The sequence below is a fragment of the Peromyscus californicus genome, unplaced genomic scaffold (assembly GCF_007827085.1).
Source record: "Peromyscus californicus insignis strain IS unplaced genomic scaffold, ASM782708v3 Scaffold_9__1_contigs__length_137607984, whole genome shotgun sequence".
NCBI lineage: Eukaryota > Metazoa > Chordata > Mammalia > Rodentia > Cricetidae > Peromyscus > Peromyscus californicus.
In genome coordinates, this window is record NW_026294617.1 from 99,728,138 (window position 1) to 99,752,313 (window position 24,176).

Genomic DNA, 24,176 nt, shown 5'->3' on the forward strand with positions numbered 1-24,176 from the left:
AACCTAAAACACGGGACGGATGAAGCCACTCTGAAGACATCTACAAGTTAGAAATAAGAATCAGAATACTGGGCGGGGAGCTGGCTCTGCAGATCAAGGGGCTTTGACACCAAACCTGACAGCCTGTGTTTGGTCCCCGGAGTCCATGTGATGGAAGGAGAGGACTGACTTTGGCAAGCTGTCTTTTGACTTCCATAGGAAGCTGTGGCATTCTCATGCCCACCCACACACACACATACACATGTAAATAAATACCAAAAAAAGTTTGAACTACTGCATTATCAAAGCAGGCAGCACATCCTCGCTCCCTGGTTCTTGTCTCTTTGGCATGTCTCTCACTCCAGATTATCGAGTCAATTTCTCTGTTCCCTGCCTTAATCATTCTCTCTTCCTTTCAAACACATTCATTCATACATACCAGTTTCTGTGAAATGAATCCTCCTGATTAGTGGTGTGCCCTAAATGAATCTTTTCTCATATTAAATTCAAGACAGCTCTTCTGATTCTTTTAGACATTTCTTTTTAATTTTGTAAAATATTTCAAGTTAGTTTACTCTATTTACCTCAGAATAAGGAAAATATTCTAAGCTAGAATCAGCATCAACTTAAATGTCCCACACTATTAACTCAAATTACGTTTGTTGCTCCAATAATCTACTATAATATGTGCTAGCTCATAAATATATCTATTCAAATTACTTTCATCTAGATACCTTAAATATAATTCAGTATAAAACAACTATCACAAAACGTTACAAGGTTTTTCAAGTCACTTTTAAATATGCAATTCTTGTTTCTATAATTGCTTTGGTACAGCCTTGCTGCATCCAAATGAAGTCCTAATAAAGTACTCTGGTAAAGTACCAAGGGACACCACCATTTAAAGAAGACTTTTTAACTGAAAAGCTGAATAATGACTCTGCTGTCCTAGTTTAGACTTACTTTATGGCTCTGGTTTGCCTGCCAGAGTTCCTCCAGCACTTCTGAATACCAAACTACTACTAAAGGCATTTCAAATACCTAACATGACTGACTTTCCTCCTCTAACTCCTATGGACTGCAGAATCTAAGAAATCAATTATGCCTCAGAGTCAATCAATAGCATCTACACACAAAGAAAACTGAACAATAATGTACTTTTGTATAACAATTTAATTATTTGATGTTTCTCTAAGGTAGAATTAGAAGTTGTACATCTGGACAACTCGGGCATCTTTAAACTTAAATTTTTCAACTCAATTCTAAGTTAAGCTCACAGTGACTTCAATTTCAGTACAAACTATCCCTACCACAATTTCCTTTGTAGCTTCTCTAACACTGACTAGACTCTACCTACCTCAGATACCCATTCTTTCTTTCTTTTTATTTATTTATTTATTTATTTATTTTGGTTTTCCGAGACAGGGTTTCTCTGTGTAGCTTTGCGCCTTTCCTAGAACTCGCTTTGTAGACCAGGCTGGCCTCGAACTCACACAGAGATCCGCCTGTCTCTGCCTTCTGAGTGCCCGGATTAAAGGCGTGTGCCACCACCGCCTGGCTTTTTTTTTTTTTTCAGATACCCATTCTTATGGTTATTTCTATTGTAGTTAACAGTACTACAGCATGACCCTCCTCCACACCTACATGGAAATTCAAGAATCTCATTCAGATGTCTTGTCCTATCTCTATTTCCCTCAAAACCCTAGTCCAGCAATTGACCCCACAGAGACTAGTACTAACACATTATTATCTTTTATTCCCTGCTTCTTCACTTCCATCTTTTACACACGTTGGGTTCCATAAGCCATCATTATAATCACTCCTTGCAAATTATTGCTCATTGTCCTTGCCACTGTCAAATGTTAACACTGATCTTATATTCAGCTTTTAATCAACCCTTCCTCATGCTACCGTAGAAAGGTAAAGACAAGAATCACGTTAACTGGTCAAACTGAAATTTCTGTCTACTAAACTAAGGGTTCTTTAATGCTACTTGAGCCCATTCACTATCCCATTATCCTATCCAACTAGCTCATACCTTATTCTCTTACATTAAATTTAAACCATCTCCTACCCATTCCACTTGTAGTTAACAACTTTACTTCCTATTTCACTAAAAAAGAGAACAATCAAAGATTTCTATTCTTTGGGATAAAAAGATGGGAAGTTAGCAAAATTAACATGCTCTGTGGGAAGATTACTTATAGAGACACAATACTCCTTTTATATACAGATATTTAGCCATGAGTAATGTTAAAGGGTAAGTACACACACGTGTACACACACACACACACACGTGTACACACACACACACACACACACACACACACACACGAATTCCACAAGAAACTACATTTCCCGTAAAAGTCTTAGTCCCTTATGCAGTCTTCTGTGACCCAGAAATCCTATCCAGTGCACCTCCAGAACAGTCCTGGAATTTACTTATCAAAGGTGGGAGGAGCTTAGCATTAGAGGCCTTTTGAAATGTAGCTTGAAAGCCACCAAAACAGCTATGGCTTCTGCTAAGACACTTTAAGATTCACTATCTCTTGTGACTCCCACACTCACAGTTGGGGGTGTCTTATCTTTTCTCTGAACGCTTCTCTTTTTAATACTCCTTCCTGCTTAAACACATTAATCTCTTCCTAATAAACTCCACTCTTTTCATACTAGCTCATCCCAAAATTCTTTTTTGCAGCAAAGTCAAGAACCCTAGCTTCATCTGAGCAGAGGTCTCTTCAAAGAACTCCTCGAACTGGTGCTGGTTGTAGCACGGAGCTGTGTCAAGCTCCTGCCCCATGCTACTGACGTTCCGACACTTTTTACCTCCAACACCTGTGTGGTTTCTTCGGCCTGCCTCTCTGGATTAGCTGTCTGCACTCCCTGTCTTTTGCTTACCTGGCAACTTTGAGCAGTCTCAAGTTCAGCTGTTAAAACATTTAGTTTCTACACGCTCACACATACTTGGTTTATTCCAGGGAAAGCAAGAAGCTGGTTAAGCAAGGTACAACTAAGAGGCCAGGAGGAAAGTAGTTGATGTTGAAATGGAGTAATACAAGGGTCAGAATGCCAATTATGTATCTGTATCTTCTACCCCCCAAATCTCCCACTTAGTCCAGTTATAAATCTATTCTTGATCTCTGAACTTCAGATTCCACATCTACATGGTTTTAATGGGAAAAGATCAAATATAAATAAAGCATTTAACATAGAACTTGGCACTGGGATCTATTATTAATTCATTTAATTCATCAAAGCAAAGAATGCTGAGCTTGGCATTAGACATAAAAAACACTGAAAAAGAGCACTGTTAATCAAATAATCATAAATTTAATTGTACTGGCTAATATCTATGGAATGTGTGCAATACTAGTAGTTACAATATTAGAAGTCAGACTGAAATACTTCAATCACATGCGAGATTTGGGTTTTTTTATCTTCTAGCAAACTCAATACACATTTTGTGTTTTCACATAATTTAAACTACAATAATATACCAACAAAAGTACAGCAAGGCTGTAATGGCTATGATCCCAGCACTTGGGGGGCTAAGGCAGCACTGCAAACGAGGCCAGCCTGAACTACAGAGTGAGACTTGTGGTGATATTTTTTGTGCACCCCAATAAAGCTTATCTGGGGATCAGAGGAAAAAGCCAGTCACTACATTAAACACAGAGGTCAGGTAGTGATAGCACACGCCTTTAATCCTAGTATTTGGGAGCCAGAGATCCGGATCTCTGTCAGTTCAAGGCCACACTGGGAACAGGGCCAGGCATGGTGGTACACGCCTTTAATCCCAGGGCTAGTTAACCATAAAGGTCTGGAGGTCTGTAAAGACAAACAGGAAGTGATAGAGCTGGGTGGAAAAAGGAAGTGATGTAGCTGGGCAGAGAGAGGAAGTAAGATGGCAGGACACAGAAAGGTATACAGGCATGAGCATACAGGAAGTAGCTCTCTCTGGAGGCTGAGGTGTTGGTAAGGTGAGGTTGGCTGTGGCTTGTCCTATTCCTCTGGTCTCTCAGTTTTCACCCCAATATCTGGCTCCGGGTTTTTTATTAATAAGACCGTTTAGCAATTTGTCTTACAGAAACTGACTCCAAAAGAGGAGGGAAGCTAGGAAGGTAGTTCTCACAGGCACGAAGACCAGAGCTCAATCTCCAGAACTCGCATACAAAGCCAGGGTGTGTAATGGTATGTGCTTCTAATTCCTGCAATGGCAAGATGGAAAGTGGACTGTCTCAGTGAGGGTTTCTATTGCTGTGAAGAGACACCATGACCATGGCAACTCTTCTAAAGGAAAACATGGCTCACTTACAGTTTAGAGGTTTAGCCCATTATCGACATGGAGGAAAGCAAGGCAGCATACAGGCAGAAATGGGGCTAGAGAAGGAGCTGAGAGTTCTTACATCATGACTCACAGGCAACAGGAAGTGGTCTGGGATAGTGGGTACGGCTTAAACCTATATGAGACCTCAAAGCCCACCTCCACAGTGACACACTTCCTCCAACAAGGCCACACCTCCTAAGAGTGACACTCCCTTTGGGGGCCATGTTTTCTCAAACCACATGCTCCCAGGTAGATCCCTCCAAGTCAGCTAGTCTGCTAGTGTAGCCTACTGGGCAAAGTTCTAGGCTAGTGAGAGAGACTCTATTTTGCACAAAAGGTGGAAAAATTTGAGGAATGACACTTGAGATTGTCCTCTGACCACCACATGCACATACATGTGCACCTACACACACAATAAAATGTATGTGATCCCCACACTCCTCTCTCAAAAAACAAAACAAAACAAAAAACAAGAAACAAAAAACCCCCACCCTTACTGTGCTGTATATCTTAGCAATCTCAGGACATATTTTCCCCCTGCTTCTTTACTGAAAATTCATCTCTCCCCTAAAGGAAACACTTTATAGATGTTCATCCTTTTTGTTTCCCTGAACATAAACACTGCAGGGCAAAGATAGTATGAAGTTATTAAGTGGTATGTAGCTCAAAGGGTGGGCAGCATAAATAGCATGGGTATTCGAGACAAAGGGATACTTCCAACTACTTACTACCCTGCAGGCGGGCACACTACTCAGAATTTACAGATAGTTTATTTCTGGAGTTTTCCCATTTAATACCTCAGCCCACGGCCGACCTTGGGTAAGTGAAATTGTAGAAAATAAAACCACAGATAGTAAGAGACTACTGAATCATTTCCTTGGAGCTGACATTTTACCCTGAGACCAGAGAACATAATCAGCAGACAGAGAAGCCAAGAGTAGAACTGGTCTTTATGTGTATGCTTTGTATTTTTAACACGGAAACTCTCCAGAACAGTGCTAGCTTCCTTCTGCAGGTTCCTCTTTGATTTCTTGGCATTCTCAGTTGGGTTCATTTTCTTTTTCACTCTGGCCTGGCTTTCCCTTTTCCCTTTCCAAAAGAGATTCTTAATCTCCCCGGTAAGTGCAAAGTAAGTATAAATTCTAATCACAGGCCTTTAATGGCTAGAAAGGACTTTAAATATCAGTGTTTGTGGAGAAGGAAACTGAAGCACAGAAACTATTTGCCCAAGGTAACAGAGCTAAGTAATGCAACTGAATCAAAGACCTGAGTCTTAATTTCCCGTTTTCTTGCTTCAACTCAGTCCACTTACTTAAGTAAATACTCTTAAGCTACATTTATTATTTAGAAATCAAATAGGCTTCCTGGTGCTAATCTAATCTGAAGGGATACTTAGCTGTTAGTATATTCTTGGGAACAATTCCAAGGAGTGACCTCATGCTACTCTTACCATGTAATTATGGTTAAATGTGGAGATAATTTAGTTCTACCCATATATGCTGCTTTGGAAGAAGCAGAGTTGACCCAGACAATACGTGATGTCTTACTTTCATTAGTATCATCAGAAGGCTTTAACATTTACAATTAAGAAATTATCATTAATGAATTATATCATATAGAGGATACATATACAAGTATTTACATCTATCTGATGAGTTAGGTAGCTTGGCAGAAGTTATGAAAACGGACTAACTCTCCCATCCACACCCTATTCCATCCAACCCCCAAGACCTCCAATCAGCTTTAAAAATGAGAATGAGGTGGTACTCCGGCTTTGTTGAAGCTCTTTCCTTCTGGTTAACCTAGTTACTTAGGCCATTATCCTAGTTACTCAGGTCCTTTCTGTAACAAACTGCCTGATAAGAGCAGTTAAAGAAGGGTTGGCTCCAACTTTGAGAGTACAGTCCATTATGGGAGGGAAGCCACTGTGGCAGGAACCTGAACAGCGGGCCACATTAAATCTCCTTCCCGTTCAACTGGGAACACACACAACAGAATGGTATTACCTACATTACAGAATGTCAGTTAAACCTTTGGGGTAACACCTTGTAGTCACATACAGAGGTGTTTCCATGGTAATTTTAAATCCTATAAAATTGACAAGTAATAATCATATCTGTTTTATAATTTATTTTTTATTTTTCTTTAATTATTTTAACCTACTCACTCTTGTTACATGATTTTTGGTACAAAGAATGGGACCCGAGTTCTACTTCTGGCCCTGAGTAAATACATAATACTCTAATATGCCCAAAAGATTATTCTCAAATTACTTTTTATATGTTGCATTTAATTTTTTCTTACCCCCAAACGCTTTTGTGTCTATCTGGTGGTCTGAATGAGAATGTGCCCCATAGGCCTATATATTTCAATACCAGATGGAACTGTCTGTGAAGCCTTGAGAGGTGTGGCCTTGTAGGAGATATGTCACTGGAGGCAGGCTTTGGGAGTTCAAAAGACTGACATCATTCCCAGTGTGCTTTCTCTACCTCCTGCTTGTGGTTTGAGATACGAGCTAAGGCATGGTAGCAAGAACAGCTGAGACATCACAGACTTCAACACTTTGGAACTGTAAAGCCAATTAAGGACTTTCTTTTCTAAAACACCTTGGTCATGGTGTTTTATCAAAGCAATTGAAAAGTAGCTAATACAATAGTTTATACAAAAAGATCTTCTACATAACAAATATATAATCAAGATAAAGACATTAACACTGATTCTATCCCACCACTTAATTTTCAGATCTATTTAAGTTTTAGTATTACTTTAGTTTTCCTTTACAGGAAAAAAAATAAAAATCGGTTCTAGAGTATGTCATGGTTACTGGCATGCTTAAGACTTCTTCCATCGGAAATCATTCTTGTCTTTCCTAACTTTCATGGCCTTCTCATTTCTGAAGTTTACGAGCTAATCTTTCTGTAAAATAGCCATCAACTTTAGGTTGTCTGATACTTCATATAACCCTGATTGTGTTTCTGGGGCTACAAACATCCTGTGCCTTTGTACTGCATCCAGTGAGGTGGCACATGATTTAGACTATCCTATTACTCGTGATGTTGACTGATCACTTGATTAAGGTGTTATCTTAAGATGCCTTTTTTTAAAAACACATCTCCACCATTCTTTAAGCACTTTTAGTTTCTGAACTAAGATTCTACATTTTAGGGACACATTGCATTTTTCCTGCACTAACTTGGCATCAACTATATCTCAAAACAACAACAACAAAAACCAGAAAGTCCTATTTCCTTTTTAGTGAATAAAGGTGTTCAGAAGCCAAAATTTTAATGCTATGTATGCTTACTGCTATTTGAGGTATCTCATTTACAAAGCCTGTCAAAAAACAGAGTACAAATAAAGACACAACACACACATTTATTTACCTTTTTATTGCTGTATGTGTGCGTGTATGTATATAAAGTGTTTACACCAAAATCTCCAATTCCAATCTAACACCATCACTTTGAATATTGGTAATTCCATTCTCCAAAAGTAAAAAAAAAGGTCTGTTTTTTTGTTTTGTTTTGTTGTTCTTTTAAAATCCCTAACACAGTTACTCATTTGAACAATCCCCAGTGTGTAACACCAATCTCCAAGTGCCACTGGTGATACTCCCCACTCGGATACTTTCTTCACTGTGCTCAGGTCATATGTTGCTCCTACTATGGCCTTCTCCATCAGGCTGATACCACTGTTTCCTCCCATCCATCCATCCATCCATCCATCCATCCATCCATCCATCCATCCATTTCTCTCACCAGCTAGTTCCACTACTTTGAAGCTGGCTTCATGTATGGATGCCTTCCTTCCTCATCTCACTTGGATTCCAATATACTGCACTGGTTACTCTCATCAACCTCATGGTCTGACATTCCACAGTGTCATGTGGAAGTTGTCCTATTCTTACTTGAGCCCTGGCTTACCATTCCCACTCCTGACATCCTTAAAATTCAAATTCTCAAACCCTGATTTAGGGTATTACCTCTTCTAACCTTGTGAAGAAACCAACATTGTACAATCTCCCCTCAACTACTCAGACAGTAAAAGAGAAGGGGAAAGTTCCTGCAACTCACTTTAGATTCCATTTTGCATCCCCTACTTGTCCCTAACTGACCCTCCCATCCCCCGAAACAGGATTTCTCTGGGTAACAGTCCACGTTGATCATCAGATAAAGCGAGGAGAAATCCACAAAGTCTATTTAATGAGCAAAGGAATTTATTAGGGGGTAACTCACTACAGCACAGGTATTTGTTGTAGGGTCTGGGAAAGCTGAGCTTTGTCCCAGGCTGATCTTCTTCCAAGATCTGCCTGGTCAATCCCAGCATCCAAACTACAAGGGAGTGAAGAGAGCGCAGCACATGTGCATCCCAGGTCTTAAGGGTCCTGAGTGGCCACACCCCAAGGGCATGTACTTCAAGGTCATAGGCAGGTGTAGCAGTTACCTGCTGCCTCACTAGGGACAGTGCTTCAAGGTCATAGCTAGAACAGCTACCCACTACACTGTCCTGGAAGTAACTTTGTAGACCAAGCTGCTGAAAATATTCTTAATTCACACCACTTGCAAATTCTAAACCAAAGTTGAGTAAGTGTATGTCCTAGAAATTTTCAAAAGTAAAAATGCATTCAAACAGACATGTTTGTAACAGCCTGGTGCCACACGGTAAAGAATATCCCAGCCACTCCAGGGACTTAGGTGGTAGAGTCACAAGTTCAAGACCAGCCTAGACAACTTAGTAAGAAACTAGCAAATTTTAAAAAAGTAGAAAGAAGCTGGAGATGTAACTCAGTGATAGAGTGCTTGTCTAGCCTTTACAAGAACCTGGATTCAACTCCCAGTACCAGAAAAAAGGAAGTCTGTTTCTGACAATGAAATAATTAGATGGTCTGTACTTATAATGGTATTTAGAATTACAGAAAGGATTAAAATTGATTGAAGAAACAGATGAGGCAGAATATTAAAATTATTATTAAGATTTTATTGCTTTTAAATTTCAAAGATAAAACATTATAACCACAAAATACATTAAGGCAAGATATGGTTATAGTAGGATATCTAAAATAGAAATATGGATTTTTTTTCAAATTAAACCAAAGAATTTATTCTCTGCTCATCCACCTTTATTACTAATAGTAAAACCTTCAGTTTTAGAGTAAGTAGTGTCTTCTTTTAATCCACTCAAATTTAGAGCACGCTTCCTTTACTTTCATATCTAGGGGCAGTAACAGCTTTGCACTATAACTTGCTTTGTATATTTAAAGGCTTAACAAGAACCAGAACTTTACAATATTGGGTGTACCAAGAAGTCTGAAGGATGAACACACATAAGGATGCGTGTTAGTACATAAACCAACATCTACTATATATGTAAGATATCTGCCTTGGAGTTTTTATTCCAACAGGTCATTCAGCAGTTGTTCCTTATAAAAACCAGATACTGAGGCAGCACACATATACGCAAGTCAGAGTTCATTTTCCATCTACTCACAGGACACTCACTTTGTATAATAAACCATCTATTCTCTGCATCTCCCCCCCATCACTTACTTTCAAGAGACAACCACCGTTTGGGATACTGCAGTACTATCTTATTTCTCAATGTCTAGTCTATTGATCCTTGAACCCAAATTTCACATTTTCTAGACCAATCATTTCAAAATTCAAAAGTGATCATGTACGGTGATAGAGTAGTTAAAAGCACTGATTTCTGGGCGAGGGAGGCAGCTCAGTGGATAAAGCATATGCAGTGTAAGTACTGGAGATCAACTGCTCTCCATAGCCATGTAGGAAAAAGCCGGGCAAACATGGCAGCCTGCCTCTGTCTCAGAAAACAGAAGTAGAGAACTCACAGAATGCAATAGGGAAGACACACCCAATGTCGGTCTCAGGCTTCCAACACACAATCTCCTCTGCTGGATAAAAATTCTCTCAGAGCAATGTCTCTGCTCTGTACCAATCTGCCTCTCTAGAATCACTCTCTATCAGCACTCCTCTGGACCCCACCAGACTGCATCAGTGGATTCTCTTGTTTTCTAACTCTTCCTTAGGCTCCGGCTACAGGAGAGACAAACAGGACGAAAGTGAGGCCAAGGTTCTTCGTTCTCTGGCACTGTGCCTATCAGGAACCTACAAGTTTCCTATGTTCCTCTACTTAAAGTCATAGATCCTATCAGGTACACTTCAGTCCAAACTATGTAGGAGCCTGGCAACCATTTCCCTCTGCTGCCTTTAAGGCCTAAGGAGCAATAGTTCCACACTGTTACCATGACAACTATACTGGTAATGTACCGTTGGTACTTTTTCTTCATTGCTAGGCACGGTGGTGCACTCCTGTAATGTAAGTTGAAGTGGAGGCTTCAAGATCAGTTCAACTGACTACAGAGCAAGTTCAAACCCAGCGTAGGTAACATGAGACCATCTCAAAAAACCAAAAATGTCTTTATTAAACATTGTTTGTTGTGGGATATTAACTGAAGATGTGTTACATTTGTTTATGCTGTGGAATTTTTGTTTTAATAATGCAAAGATATGTTGCATTCTTTTATGTTGCATTTGTTTAACTCTGTGAAGCTGTGTTACTTAGCCTGTCTAAAACACCTAATTGGTCTAATAAAGAGCTGAACAACCAATAGCAAGGCAGAAATAAGAATAGGCAAGGCTGGCAGGCAGAAAGAATAAATAGGAGGAGAAATCTGGGAAAAGCAAGAGGAGGAGGAGGACACCAGGGGCCAACCACCCAGCTACACAACCCACAATGGAGTAAGAAAACAAGAAAGGTATATAGAAAGAGAGTAGCCCAGAACAAAAGGCAGCTGGGATAATTTAAGAAAAGCTGGATAGAAACAAGCCAAGCTAAGGCCAGGGATTTATAAGCAATAAGACTCCATGTATTTATTTGGGAGCTGGGTGGCAGCTCCCCACCCTCCCCGCACAAGGAGTAAAGAGCCAAAGAGCAAAAACAACCTACCACAATTCTTCCACTAGCCTTTTAAGTGTGCATTTTCCTACTGGGGCCATGACTTTTTTTTCCCTCTGAGACAGGGTTTCTCTGTGTAACAGTCCTAACTGTCCTGGAACTCGTTTTGTAGACCAGGCTGGCCTCAAACTCAGAGAGATCCACCTGCCTATGCTTCCAGGGCCATGACTGATGTGATGCCTGTTCAAAGATATGCTAAACTCAAGCAAGACATTAGGACTGGAGAGATATGGCTCAGCAGTTAAGAGTGCGGCTGCTTTTCCAGAGTACCCAAGTTTGGTTCCCAGCATCAACATTGGACAGCTCATAGCCATGTACACCTCCAATTCCAGGTTCCAATGCCCTCTTCTGACCTCCGTGGACAGTGCACACATGTGGTGCATATAAACACAGGCAAAACAGTCATACACATAAACTAAAAGTAAAAAAAAAACTTTTTTAATGAAAAATGTTTCCCATGAGTATCTTAAGAGAGCACTAGAACATAGTGGGCAGCATTATCACTATCTTCCTTTTCTCTTTTTTTTTTTTTTTTTTTTTTTTTGTGTGTGTGTGTGTGTGTGTGTGTTTCGAGACAGGGTTTCTCCATGTTGTTTTGGTGCCTGTCCTGGATCTTGCTCTGTAGACCAGGCTGGCCACCACCGCCCAGCTATTACTGTCTTCTTTATAGTAAACTGACAGACTGCTATGCTACCAAGACCAAATTTATCCTCTTAATTCGACTTTAGTATGCTGTCAAGGTTCTTCATAGGCCCTCAGACTTCTGGCTTCATCCACATTTTACTTTTCTGTCAATACCAGTTATTCTCCTAATACACACTACTACAGGAATTTAAGGTGAACTTTCCCATATTTAAGTTAACTGAGGTGAATAGATTTTTCCCCCTAAAGCTCTGGGTTCCAGTCACAGTACTGGGGAAAAAATACACCACAGGAAACAGGTACAGAAAAAGATGCTCAGGGGCTGGAGAGATGGCCCAGTAATTAAGAGCCCTGGTTGCTCTTCCAGAGGACTCCAGTTTAACTCTTAGCACCCACATAGTGGCTCACAATCTCTATAATTCCAGTTCCAGGGGATCTGAGGGCCTATGTGGACACTGCATGCGTATGGTACACATAATAAATACTTGCAGGCAAAACATCCAAATGCATAAAATATAAATAAATACAACATTTCAAAAAGGTGCTCAACACCATTTGTCACCTGATAAACACAAATCCAATTCACAATGAGGTACTACTTTTATACACTACGATAGCTATGGCTATAAGCAGATGAAGGGCTGGAGCGAAGGCTCAGAAGAATGCATACTGCTCTTTCAGAGGACTCTAATTTCAGTTCACAGCATCCACACTGGATGGCTCACAACCAGCAACTCCAGCTCGGACATCCTCTCTGGCATCTGTGGGCACCTGCACGCCTATATACAGACATACATAATTACAAATAAGAATAAAATATTAAACTAAAACCATTAAAAAAAAAAAAAGGCAGATGAAGGCCAGTGAGATGGCTTAGCAGGTAAAGGCACGTGCCACTAAGTCTGATGATCTGAGTTCAATCCCCAGAACCCACACTGTGAAAGAAAAGAACTGACCTATGGCTCCTCTCCTTGTAAAAAAAATTAATGTTAAAAACTTAAGGTAGATGACTGCCGTGGAATAACTTTTTGTGCACAAGTCTTCATAGCAGAATTATTCATAACAGAAGAGTAGAAATGACCCAACGGATTAATAAAATGTACACATGCATGTAATGGAATATTATTTGATAAAAGGAACCCAACACTGATAAACGCTACAACGTGGATGACCTTTGAAATCATTATGCTAACTGAAACATGGCCCATCAGCAGTAACTACATATTCTCTGACTCTGTTTATATGAAATGTCCATAACAGATAAATCTGCAAAGACAGCTGAATGGTTTCCTAAGGCTGTAGGTAGAAGAGGAGAAAATACAGAACTGACTTTCATGAATATTATCTCCTCTTCCGACATGACAGAAAAAAAAAGCACAGCAAACAGACCACTGATAAGGAAAGCAATAAACAGATAAGGCACATGGAATTTGTGAGGGAGTAAAAGGGAGGGAGGGAGAGAAGAAGGGAAGAAAGGAGTGAGGAAGGGAGGAGGAAGCAGGGAGATTGGGGAGATCCAGTGCAGGTACACACACATATTCATGTCTAAATGTAGAGCCTACAGGTTGACGGCAAGTGTGCAGATTGAGTAATTTATAGTAAGAACAGAATTGAGGGCTAGAGATGGTTCAGTGGTTAAGAACACTTGTTGCTCTGCAGATAAGCCAGGCTCAATTCCTATCACCTACATGGTGACTCACAACCACCTGTGACTCCAGTCCCAGGGTATCTTATGCTCTCTTCTAACCTCTACAGGCACCAGGTACCCACATACATACAAGTAAAATACTCATACACATGAAATAATAAACTGTATCTTTAAAAAAAAACAAAAAACAGTATTGACTTCTCACAGTTCTGGTGCCTGCTGAAACTGCTCTCTGCTTCCAAGCATGCTGTGTTATCACATGATGACGTAGGAGAAGCAATGAGGGGAAACTCTTTCCTTCAAGTCCTTTATAAGGGCTCCAATCCCATTCTTGAAGGCAATGTCTTCATGGCCTAATCATCTCCTAAAGATCCCACTTCTAAATACTGTTGTGTTTGAGATTAGTTTCAACTAGAGTTTGGGGGAAGGAAACAACCAACCAACTATATTTACTATATTTTGACTATTGTGAGTAACACTGCAATAGAGAATAGTCATCTCTTCAACACGCTCTCATCATATGCTTTAGCTATATACCCAAGAGTGAGATTTTTGGACCATATGAAGTCTAGTTAAAAATCTTTAGGACGCCTTTAATCCCAGCACTCGGGAGGCAGAGCCAGGCGGATCTCTGTGAGTTCGAGGCCAGCCTGGGCTACCAAGTGAGTTCCAGGAAAGGCGCAAAGCTACACAGAGAAACCCTGTCTCGAAAAACCAAAAAAAAAAAATCTTTAGGAACTTCCATACTTTTTCCACCAAACGTACACAAGAGTTCTCTTTTCTTACATGTTCACCAAAACTAACTTTTCATCATTTTGCTAAAAGCCACTTTTCATGAGATATGAGGTGGTATTTCACTGTGATTTCAATCTGCATTCTCCTGATGAGTAGTGACACTGAACATGTTTCCGTACTTGTTGGTCTTCTCATTAATGCTTATTCAGATCTGCATGCACACGTGTATGTCAGGATGTGTGTGCATGTATGTGTGTGCACATATATGGAGGTGAGAAGACAATCTCAGGCAGAAGTCCTTGTCTTCTACTTTGAGGCAGGGTCTCTTTGTTTCTCACTGCTGCATACATCACATTATCTGCCTTGTGCATGTCCAGGGTTCTCCTACTTCCACTTCCCATCTCTGCATAAGAGCACCAAGACTTCAGATACATACTTTACAAGGAAAGATTCAAACTCAGGTCCTCAGCATACAGCAAGCACTTTGTTCCCTAAGCCATTTCCACAAACCCGTTTGCCTATGTCTAAGATCATGTTATGTATTATCTTGAGACTATATGCCTTATCAGATATAGATTACAAAAAGTAATCTTGTTTCCTTTGTTGTGTAGATGCTTTTCAGTTTAATGTAACTCCATTTGTGCCTATTGTTGCCTTTGCTACGAACACTTTTGGGGTCATATTAACAAAAAAATCTTTGTCAAGACCAATGTTATTATGGAGCTGTCTTTGTTTTCTTCTAGTATTTTTAAAGTTTCAGGTCTTCCATTTAGGTCTTTAATCCATTTGGTCTTGTTGTTTTTAGGGTTGTTGGTTTTTTTGCGGGGAGGGGTTATGGTATGAAATAAGGGTCTAGTGAGGTTTTCTTTAAAAAAGCAAAACACAAAAAACAAAAAAAACTATCTTCCATCTAAACCAGCAGTTCTCAGCAGTTCTCAACCTGTGGATCTCAATCCCTTTGGGGGTCAAATGACCCTTTCACAGGGGTCGCCTAGGACCATTGGAAAACACCAATATTTACATTACAATTCATAGCAGTAGCAAAATTATAATTATGAAGTAGTAAAAACAAGTTTATGGTTGGAGATCACCATAGCATGCACTATATGAAAGGGTTGCAGCATTAGGAAGGTTAAGAACACTGATCTAGACAACAAAGTGTCCTAGAGACTATCCTCTAAGATACAAACTGACAATCCTATTAAAGAAGTGCATTCAGAACTGGGGATGTAGCTCAGCTGGTAGAATGCTGGCCTAGAATGCACAAAGTCCTAGCTTTAGTCCACAGCACTGTACAAACCAAGAGTAGGGGTAGATGTCCACAATCTCATATCAGGAAGTAGAAGGCAGGAGGATTAGACATTCAAGGCCCATCTTTGCTGTGTAACAAGTTTGAGGCCAGCCTAAAAGTTACAAGAGATCTTGTATGTATCCAAAAAGGAAAAAAAAAAAAAAAGTACATTCAGAAAACAAAATACACAATAAATCAGCTCTTACCTATTAAGAACATAATAGCAAATGTTAAAATTTCAATATAAGAACATCCTGGCTTCCAATAATGCCAAACTAGGTTATTTAGTTCAGTATCACTATTCCACTGGATAGTCTAGATGAAAATGTGGATAAAATGTATTTCAATAAGCTAAAGCAACAAAGACAAGTCACGGTGTTGTGGTTTAAATGTGAAACGTCTCACACGGTTCATGTATTTGAAAACTCGGCCCCCAGTTGGTGGTACTGTTTTGAGAAGTAGGAGTGGCGTCTAGCTGGAGGAAGTGGGTCACTCAGAGGCAGATCTTGAAGAGTTTACAGCCTGCCCCACCTCCAGGGGACTGCTTACTGAGCCAGAGACAAAGCAAACCATACACACCATAATCTCCCAGCACCACTGACAAGAGCTGCCTCAGCCACCATGTCCTCCCTCCCATGGCCAGGACCCTGTGAAGAAGGAGCCAAAACAAATCTTTCTCCCTTAAATTGATTCTGTCTGGTACTTTGTCAGAGGACAAAGAAAAGTCACTAAAAACAAAATAGTATGGAATTACAAGGTCATAAGTAAAATAGAAATGAACATCCAGAAATGAATGAATGCATTTGAAAGCTACCTCTGTCCTAGGAAGTTTGACAATTTTGAAAAATTAGATCTTTGTTTTAATAAAATAACAAGAGATAGGAGAAGAGAAAGCAAATTCAACAACCACGCAAGTGAATTTCAAAACCTTAAACTCGGTTTAAAATGGTCCCAGATTGGTGGTGACCCTAAACAGGGCAAAAGAAAGTAAAAGTCCATAGATGGACAGTTCTTACAGATCTCGGGTCAAGATGGAAGAAACAAATACAGGAGGACATGTCAACTGTAGGAGCATGTGACAAGAAACTGGGTGCTCAGAGTTCTCTCCCTTTTAGAATCGGAACAGCCCAAAAAGTATGCTATTAAAGATAATCAATTGTACTCAAATAATCAGGAAACAAGACTCCCAGATCTAAATAAACTGAGAACATTTTCATATGAAAAGATGCAGCTGGTTTTATTTCCAAGCTATGAAAAGGATCCTAAGGCTACAACAGATACAACAGGTGTAGCTCTCCCTCAGAATCCATAGGGGACTGAACCCAGTACTGCTCACAGAAAGAAACTCTATGAGTGTGTAAGTCCCTTCCACAAGGTGGACCCATATCTGGTATACCCTGAGCAATCCTGACAAATTGTCCACATACTTTAAAATATCTCTAGACTACAAATGATACCTAATACAATATAAATGCTATGTAAACAGCGGTTATACTACATGGCTTAGGGAACAATAAACTGGGAGGAGGGTTGAGGTAGTGGTTTTTAGTGTTCCATACAGACACAATCTTTTTTAAACATTTTCAAACCACAGATGGCTGACTACATTGATGCAGAACCCAGGGAAGGCCAACGAATTACACAACCAGGAAATAAAAACTACCTTAGTATCCAAAGCATAAATTAATTACAAAGTTACAGCAATCCACTGAATTCCTCCAAGTCAAGAAGTATCTGAGTGCTTACTACAAGCCAGCTGCATGTCTAGAAAAGCAGAAACAAAATAGGTACAAACATAAATTAAAATTCTAATGTGCTGAAAATGATGATAAAGTGTGCTTTTCAAATTATAATAAACATATAAGAGACTTTCACACCGAGTGCTAGAATCGAACCCAAGCTACTAGGCAAACACTCTGGAGCCACGTCTCCAGCCCCTCATCAGGTGTTTTAAAGACTGCTGATTAGCGTTCTCTCAAGAAATTAAAGAGAAGCCAAGCAGAACAGTGAACACCTGTAATCCCAGCACCTGGGAGCTGAAGGAGGCAGACTTAGAATCCAAGTCAGCCTCAGCTACAATAGAGAATTGCACAAGATTATGTCTCAAACAAGGAAAAACTGCTCCTAAACCCTAAATATTAATATTAGCTTGGATTCAATGGGGATATTTTATATAAAACATTTCTCACTATGTCTTTCTCAACAGCTCTCCATACAAATCCTAAATGCTGAATCCCACATTTACAAAGCAGTCAGATATCTTATAATGCCTAATAGCATCCCTTTATACTATAAAGAATGCTTCAAAGAACTAGTCAGTGAAAATTATGCAAAAGCAATCACAAATTTTACCACAATGTTATTTTAGGAACAAAAGAAAATACTGAAAAGCATGAATGACAATATTAAAATGATGTGTAGTCCCAATAGATTATTTTCAAAGCACAATTTGCAACTTAAAGCATTTATCATTCTATCATTAATTAGAGTGGTGTCTCATTCAAGAACAAGATTTTACACACACACACACACACACACACACACACACACACACACATATTCTTAGTGCATAAATCAGCTCACAAAACTCTTAATAGAGCAAAGCAGCACAATCAAACTTACTGCCTTTTCCCATTGAATAGTCTTTCACTTCCAGAAACAGCTCTGGTAACTACAGTGAGATGGAAGTAAAAACACTAAATGACAGATGAGGAGAGAGACGAGGAGTGATAGTATTAACAAGCTGTGGTAATCATACATATTAAAAGTTACAGCTGGTTTCAGAATCCATAACATATTAATATATTGAAGAAACTAACAACTCTTCAAATATTTTTTCAGGAGTGGTGAAGTAGATGCAATGTCTATCTTCTAAAACCTAAAGAAGGGGCTGGAGAGATGGCTCAGCGGTTAAGAGCACTGGCTGCTCTTCCAGAGGACCAATGTTCAATTCCTAGCACCCATATGGCAACTTAGAACCATTTTTAACTTCTGTGACTCCAGTTTCAAGGAATTCAATGCCTACTTCTGACCTCTAACAGCACCCAGGCACACACATGGTGCACAGACATACATGCAAGCAAAACATTCATACAGATAAAATAAAAATAAATAAATCAAAAATTTAAACAAATAAAACCTAAAGGAATGCCTCTTCCTTTCACCAAAGAATTGGGGAAGAAAGATCCCTTCTACCATGGCAAACTAAGATTTCCTTCTGTGGATTTTTAAATGGTTCAAAAATTGGGTTAATTATATGCTAATGCATAGCTACACATAAGCAGACACACAAATACCAAGTTCCTGAATCAAGCAGTCAGCCAAACCGACCTCTGTGCCTGGTCCCTGTCTACAACTCACTACTTTCAGACATCTTACGTTTAATCCAAGCCAAATCTAACCACTATAATCAGGTCAGCCCAGAAAATATTTATTCAAGTTTCTACCAGTGTCAGGCTCTATGCCAAGAAGCATGCTGATAACTAAAGAAACAGTAATGAAGCACACAATGAAAGAACAATGAATAAGACGTGATCTCTGCCCTTTAGGAACCTGAGAATCCCCACATGAACAACCCTTCTTATTCTAAAACCTAGGTGAAATGACACAATCTTTCTAAAGCTTTCCTTACACTGAACAGAGTAAACATTTTTTTTAATAGTTTTAACCTTCAGTTGTAACTTTCTACTCATTTTAGTGTTACTTCTAAATTCAGGGCTGGAGAGATGGCTCAGCGGTTAAGATCACTGGCTGCTCTTCCAGAGGACCCAGGTTCAATTCCCAGCACCCACACGGTATTCCAGGGAATCCAATGCCCTCTTGTGACCTCCAAGAACACATCCTGGTGCATATATATATTATATATATATATATTTTACATATATAATATATATATGTAGACAAACACTTATATACAGAAAAGAAAAAATAATAAAGTCTTAAATCATATGAGCTACTAGAGATTCATTTTTCTAATTGATTCTTTTAGTATATGTCCACAAAGCCTAGATTACTGTATAAGTTAGAAAAGCAAAACTAAAATCTGTTTGAACAACCTAACATCAGTCTTTTCCACATCTTTTTAGTAGGTTAGTTATTATACATGGCTTGGTCTGAAATACAGGGCAGCTCTCAGTTTTCTCTCTCGTTGAATCTGGGGTTGGCCAACTCTGGCTAGTTTATCTCCAGGGACCTGTGACAGCCCTGAGTACTAGGATTTCAGACAGCTGCCATACCTGTCTGACTTTTGGGTGAGTTCTTGGGGATCAGAACTCCAGTCCTCATACTTGAACGAACAAGTGCTTTATCCACTAAGCAATCTTCCCAGACCCAGGTAGCAAAATTTTAATAAAGCATATAAATGTGATGTATCCAGTCTATTTGTCACACATATATATATATATATATATATATACACACACACATATATACATGCTAATCTGTACTGATTCATATTTAACTACGATTCTCTATTCTTTGTATAATAAAGAAGTCAACAAAGTAAGTAAGCCCAAGATGTCCCCACATAACTAACCATGCATGCTAGAAAGAAAAAGAAAATGCAGGCTGTGACTCTAGTTACTACCTCACTTAAAACACTCACTTAAAACTACAAGTCTCTCAAAGCACAGCTCAAATACATTAATGCATAAAGCTTTATGCATTACTACACAACTACACAACAAAAGCCAGCTCCAATCCACTTAGCAAGTTACTGTTATTTTGCAACCCAATGCCACAAATATTCTATAGAATACCTTTATTTCCAATTTTAACATAAGACTTTCAGAAGCATTAAAACAAGCAAGCTGTAGTAGGGTACACCTGTATCCTCATTACTCAGGGGCCTGAATTCAAGGCCAACCTGGGCTGCATGCGAAACCCTGCCAAAGAAAGAAGGATTAAAACTGCAAAAAAGTGAGGCTGGGAAGATGGCAGGGTTGATAAGTTAGCCTTGCAAGTATGAAGACCTGAATCCAATGCGCAGAACCAGGTTAAATAAAAGGTAAGTAGATAGATAGATAGATAGATAGATAGATAGATAGATAGATAAATGCTTCTGCAGAGGATCAAATTCAAAACCCATTATCCACCTCAGACAATCCACAAGTACCTCTAACTCCGGCTTCAAAGAATCATACATCCTTTTCTGGTCTCCTTAGGCACCCATGCATACACACACACACACACACACACACACAGATTTAAAATATTTTTTTAAAAAACTGAAAACAAAGTCCAATAAAGTTTTATGTTTACTCCATTCCCAATCACAATCCTTTATTCCAAGTTCTATTTATTTAAGGTTTAGAAACTAAGTTGATAATAGTGGAGCCTACATTATTAATTTATAATTAACGTTCCCCTCAAGTCCTCAAACCACCAAAAATACTTACTCAAGTTTAATGGAAAATAAAAAGTATTTTTCAAGAATTTCCAAGTTATATTTAAAATAACTTTTATTTATTTATTATATATACAGTGCTCTGCTTGCATGTATCCCTGCAGGCCAGAAGAGGCACCAGATCTCATTACAGATGGTTGTGAGCCACCATGTGGTTGCTGGGAATTGAACTCAGGACCTCTGGAAGAGCAGCCAGTGCTCTTAACCGCTGAGCCATCTCTCCAGCCCTTAAAATAACTTTTAATTTGAACCTAAATTCCCATCACTCTGTTTATCTTTTCAAATTACTGAGAAATTATTTAGATATTTAAATTAATAAATTACAAGACACACTCGAGGGCTGGAATTATTTCCGAATGTAACGTATTCTTAACGTTTAAATAACTTTTGAGCCTGGCATGGTGGCTCACAGCTGGAATCACAGTATTCTGCAGGCTAAGGAAGGAGGAGCACTGTCATTTCTGGGCTAGCATGGGCTACACACACTCACACACACATACTTTAAAATTATATTTAGTTTTACTTAGAATTGTTTTTTCTTCAAACTTTCTCTGTAGTAGGATACAAAGCGAATTTCTTTAAATTTAAGTAATATTCTTTCCTGGTTTTCCTATAGGTACTTTTTTAAAGCATTCTATTTACCTTCTAGATTACTCTGTGCTTGGGTCATCTGAATAGGCAAAAAATAAAAACCTCTTCTAATTATAAAGACGGAAAATAAGGGGTTGGAGAGATGGCTCAATGGATAACAGCACTTGCTGCTCTTGCAGAGGACTGAGTTTGGTTCCCAGCACCCACACTGAGCCTCATATCTGTCTGTAACTAGAGCACCACTGGATCTGATGCCATCTTCTGGCTTCCTCACCAGTATGACACAAGTAAGCACATGATTTAAAATTAAAAATAAGGGGCTGGAGATACAACTTGATGGTAGTGTGCCTGTCTAGCGTGTGTGAGGTCTCGGGTCCAAATAGATAAACAATAAATTCTGTAAATGGAAAATAAAACTATACTCATTTCCATGAGCACTACATGATGACATTGTAATCCACCATAAAAATGTACAAATTAAAGGGGAAAGCTTTAATCCCAGCAATCAGAAGGCAGAGGCAGGTAAATCTCTGAGTTCAAGGACAGCCTGGTCTATATATTGAGTTCCCGGCCAGCCAAGGCTATGAGACCGTCTCAACAAATAAACATACAAACAAACAGGAAAGGACCAATAATGCCTGAAAATCTAACTAATGTTACACGATTCATTTACAAGGATGCCCCCCATTATTAGAACAATCAATGCTATCTAAGCAACAGAATGGTGAGGCTCCTGAGGTATTTTGTCTTGGAGTGGTGTTTGCAGACTGGGCAGACACTTGTGCAGGGTGTTAAGAGGTCAGATTCCTGGGGCTGGGTTAAGTAGGTGACTAGACGGGCTTTTAAATGTCACTTCTAAAATCCCCAATCTACAACATGTGGAAAACGAGAAAACATTCGGTCTTCCAGTTAAACGCTCTGCTTCGAATCCCAGTTAGTGCACACACTCAAAACTTGTTCCTCCTCCTTCTCCTCCTCTCTCTACGGAGATTGCCCGAGATTTTCGCAAACAAAGGCACGGGAAATATGCACAGGTGGGATAAAAAGGGGAGTGGCAGGGGCCAGGCGGCGCTCGAGACAGCGCCCCCAAGCCGCCAATCTTCCCGGCCGCACCTGAGAAATCACTGCCCTGCACACCTCCACCCTCCGGCGGTGGCGGCGTCCCGGGCGAATTCTCCGACCTCTTAGCCCCCGGCCGCACCTCGGTCCGGCCCTGATGGGCATTGTCTGGAGCCTCAAGCGCCCGAGAAAGGCACGGAGGAAAGACAAAAAAAAGAGAGCGAGAGAAGTGAGAATAAAGAACGGGAGGGGGAAAAAAAAATCAAGCAATCGGCAAGAGGAGCGTCCCCTCCTCGATCTCTCTCTACCTCATTCCGGTCACAAAAGCAGCCCCGCCAGCCCAAAGAGGCTGCAGCCGGAGCTGGCCGGCGCGGAGCGGCGGGCGCCCTCGGTCCGGAGCACGGGGGCAGCGGGAGAGGGAAATGGGCGTGTGGGTTGGGCCTGGCTGGCCCGAGGCCGGGCTCGGAACAAAGCCGCCCCGGCTCCCCCTACCTGGAGCTGGGGCGTCGCCCAGGCGCGCGGCGCGGGGAGAGCCGAGCGCCGCTCCTTCGGGACAATGGTCCCCCGCCCTCCCCCGCCCGCCGTCGGGCGCCCGGTACAAAGGCGCGGAGCGGGGCCGGGCGCCCGTCCGCCAAGTCGGGCGCGGGCGGGAGAGGGGACGGCGGCGGCCGTCTAGGGCTGGAGCCGGTCCCCTCGGCGGGAGCCCAGGCAGCCGCCCCGTCGCCTCCCGGCCCGGGGACGGGGGGTGGGGGGTCTCGCGGCACAAAGAGGAGCGGGACCCCGCGCCGCCCCCCGGGTTCCCGCCGCCGCCCCGGGCTCCCCTCACTCACCCACAGCTCGGTGCCCCAGCTCATGGCGGAACCGGAGGCGACTTCGCGCCGGCAGGCTGGTTCGCGCCGCTCCGCTCGCCCCGACTTTTCCCTCCGCGGGCTCGGGCCGCCAAGTCGCCCTGCCTCGAAAGCTGCCGCCAACCACCGGGTTCCCCAGTGAGTGAGGGAAGAGACACGACTGGAGCGAGTCGCCGCCGCCGCCGCCGCGTCCCCGCCTCCCGGCAGCCGGGAGGGAGGGGGCCGGGGCCGAGGGGAGGCGGGACGGCGGGGAGGGGGCGGGCCGCGGTGCACCCTGGGATCGGGGCGGGCGGGCCCGCCCTCGGCGCGCGGCGGGGCTGGCCGGGGTCTCCCGCAGGCGGCTCGCCCCGGCGGCCCTCGGACCCTCCCCCCCCTCCCTCCGCGGCGGCGTCCGATCCCGCCGCTGTCCCGAAAGCCGCACTCACGACCCCGGCTCCAAGACGGAGAGGAGAGGAGGGCGCCCACTGCCCCTGCCTTGCTCCGAGAGCCCCCCTCAAAGGAGGCGACCCCCCCCCTCACGTCAGCATTCCCTGCCGAGCGCTGACAAAGAAACCTCGTCCAAACGTTTGAGCGGAGGGGCTGTGTGTTTAGTTCAAATAATCTTTCCTGTTAAGGGACTTCGCGTTCCAGGCTTGAGGCTTCAGCCTGGGGTTCTTGGGAATCACACACACACCACA

General features: G+C 41.4%; 1 protein-coding gene across 4 annotated transcripts in view; it reads right to left on the reverse strand.

Moving 5' to 3' along the window:
• The window catches only part of Fnbp1l (formin binding protein 1 like), an 81,932-nt gene extending 58,189 nt beyond the window's left edge, over nt 1-23,743 (reverse strand). For all 4 annotated transcript variants that reach the window (XM_052729993.1, XM_052729992.1, XM_052729991.1 and 1 more), the window contains exon 1: nt 23,482-23,743. In XM_052729993.1, coding sequence (XP_052585953.1) covers nt 23,482-23,505 — 24 coding nt within the window. In that variant the 5' untranslated portion in view covers nt 23,506-23,743. The remainder of the gene's footprint in view (nt 1-23,481) is intronic.
• Between the last annotated feature and the right edge of the window lie 433 nt (nt 23,744-24,176).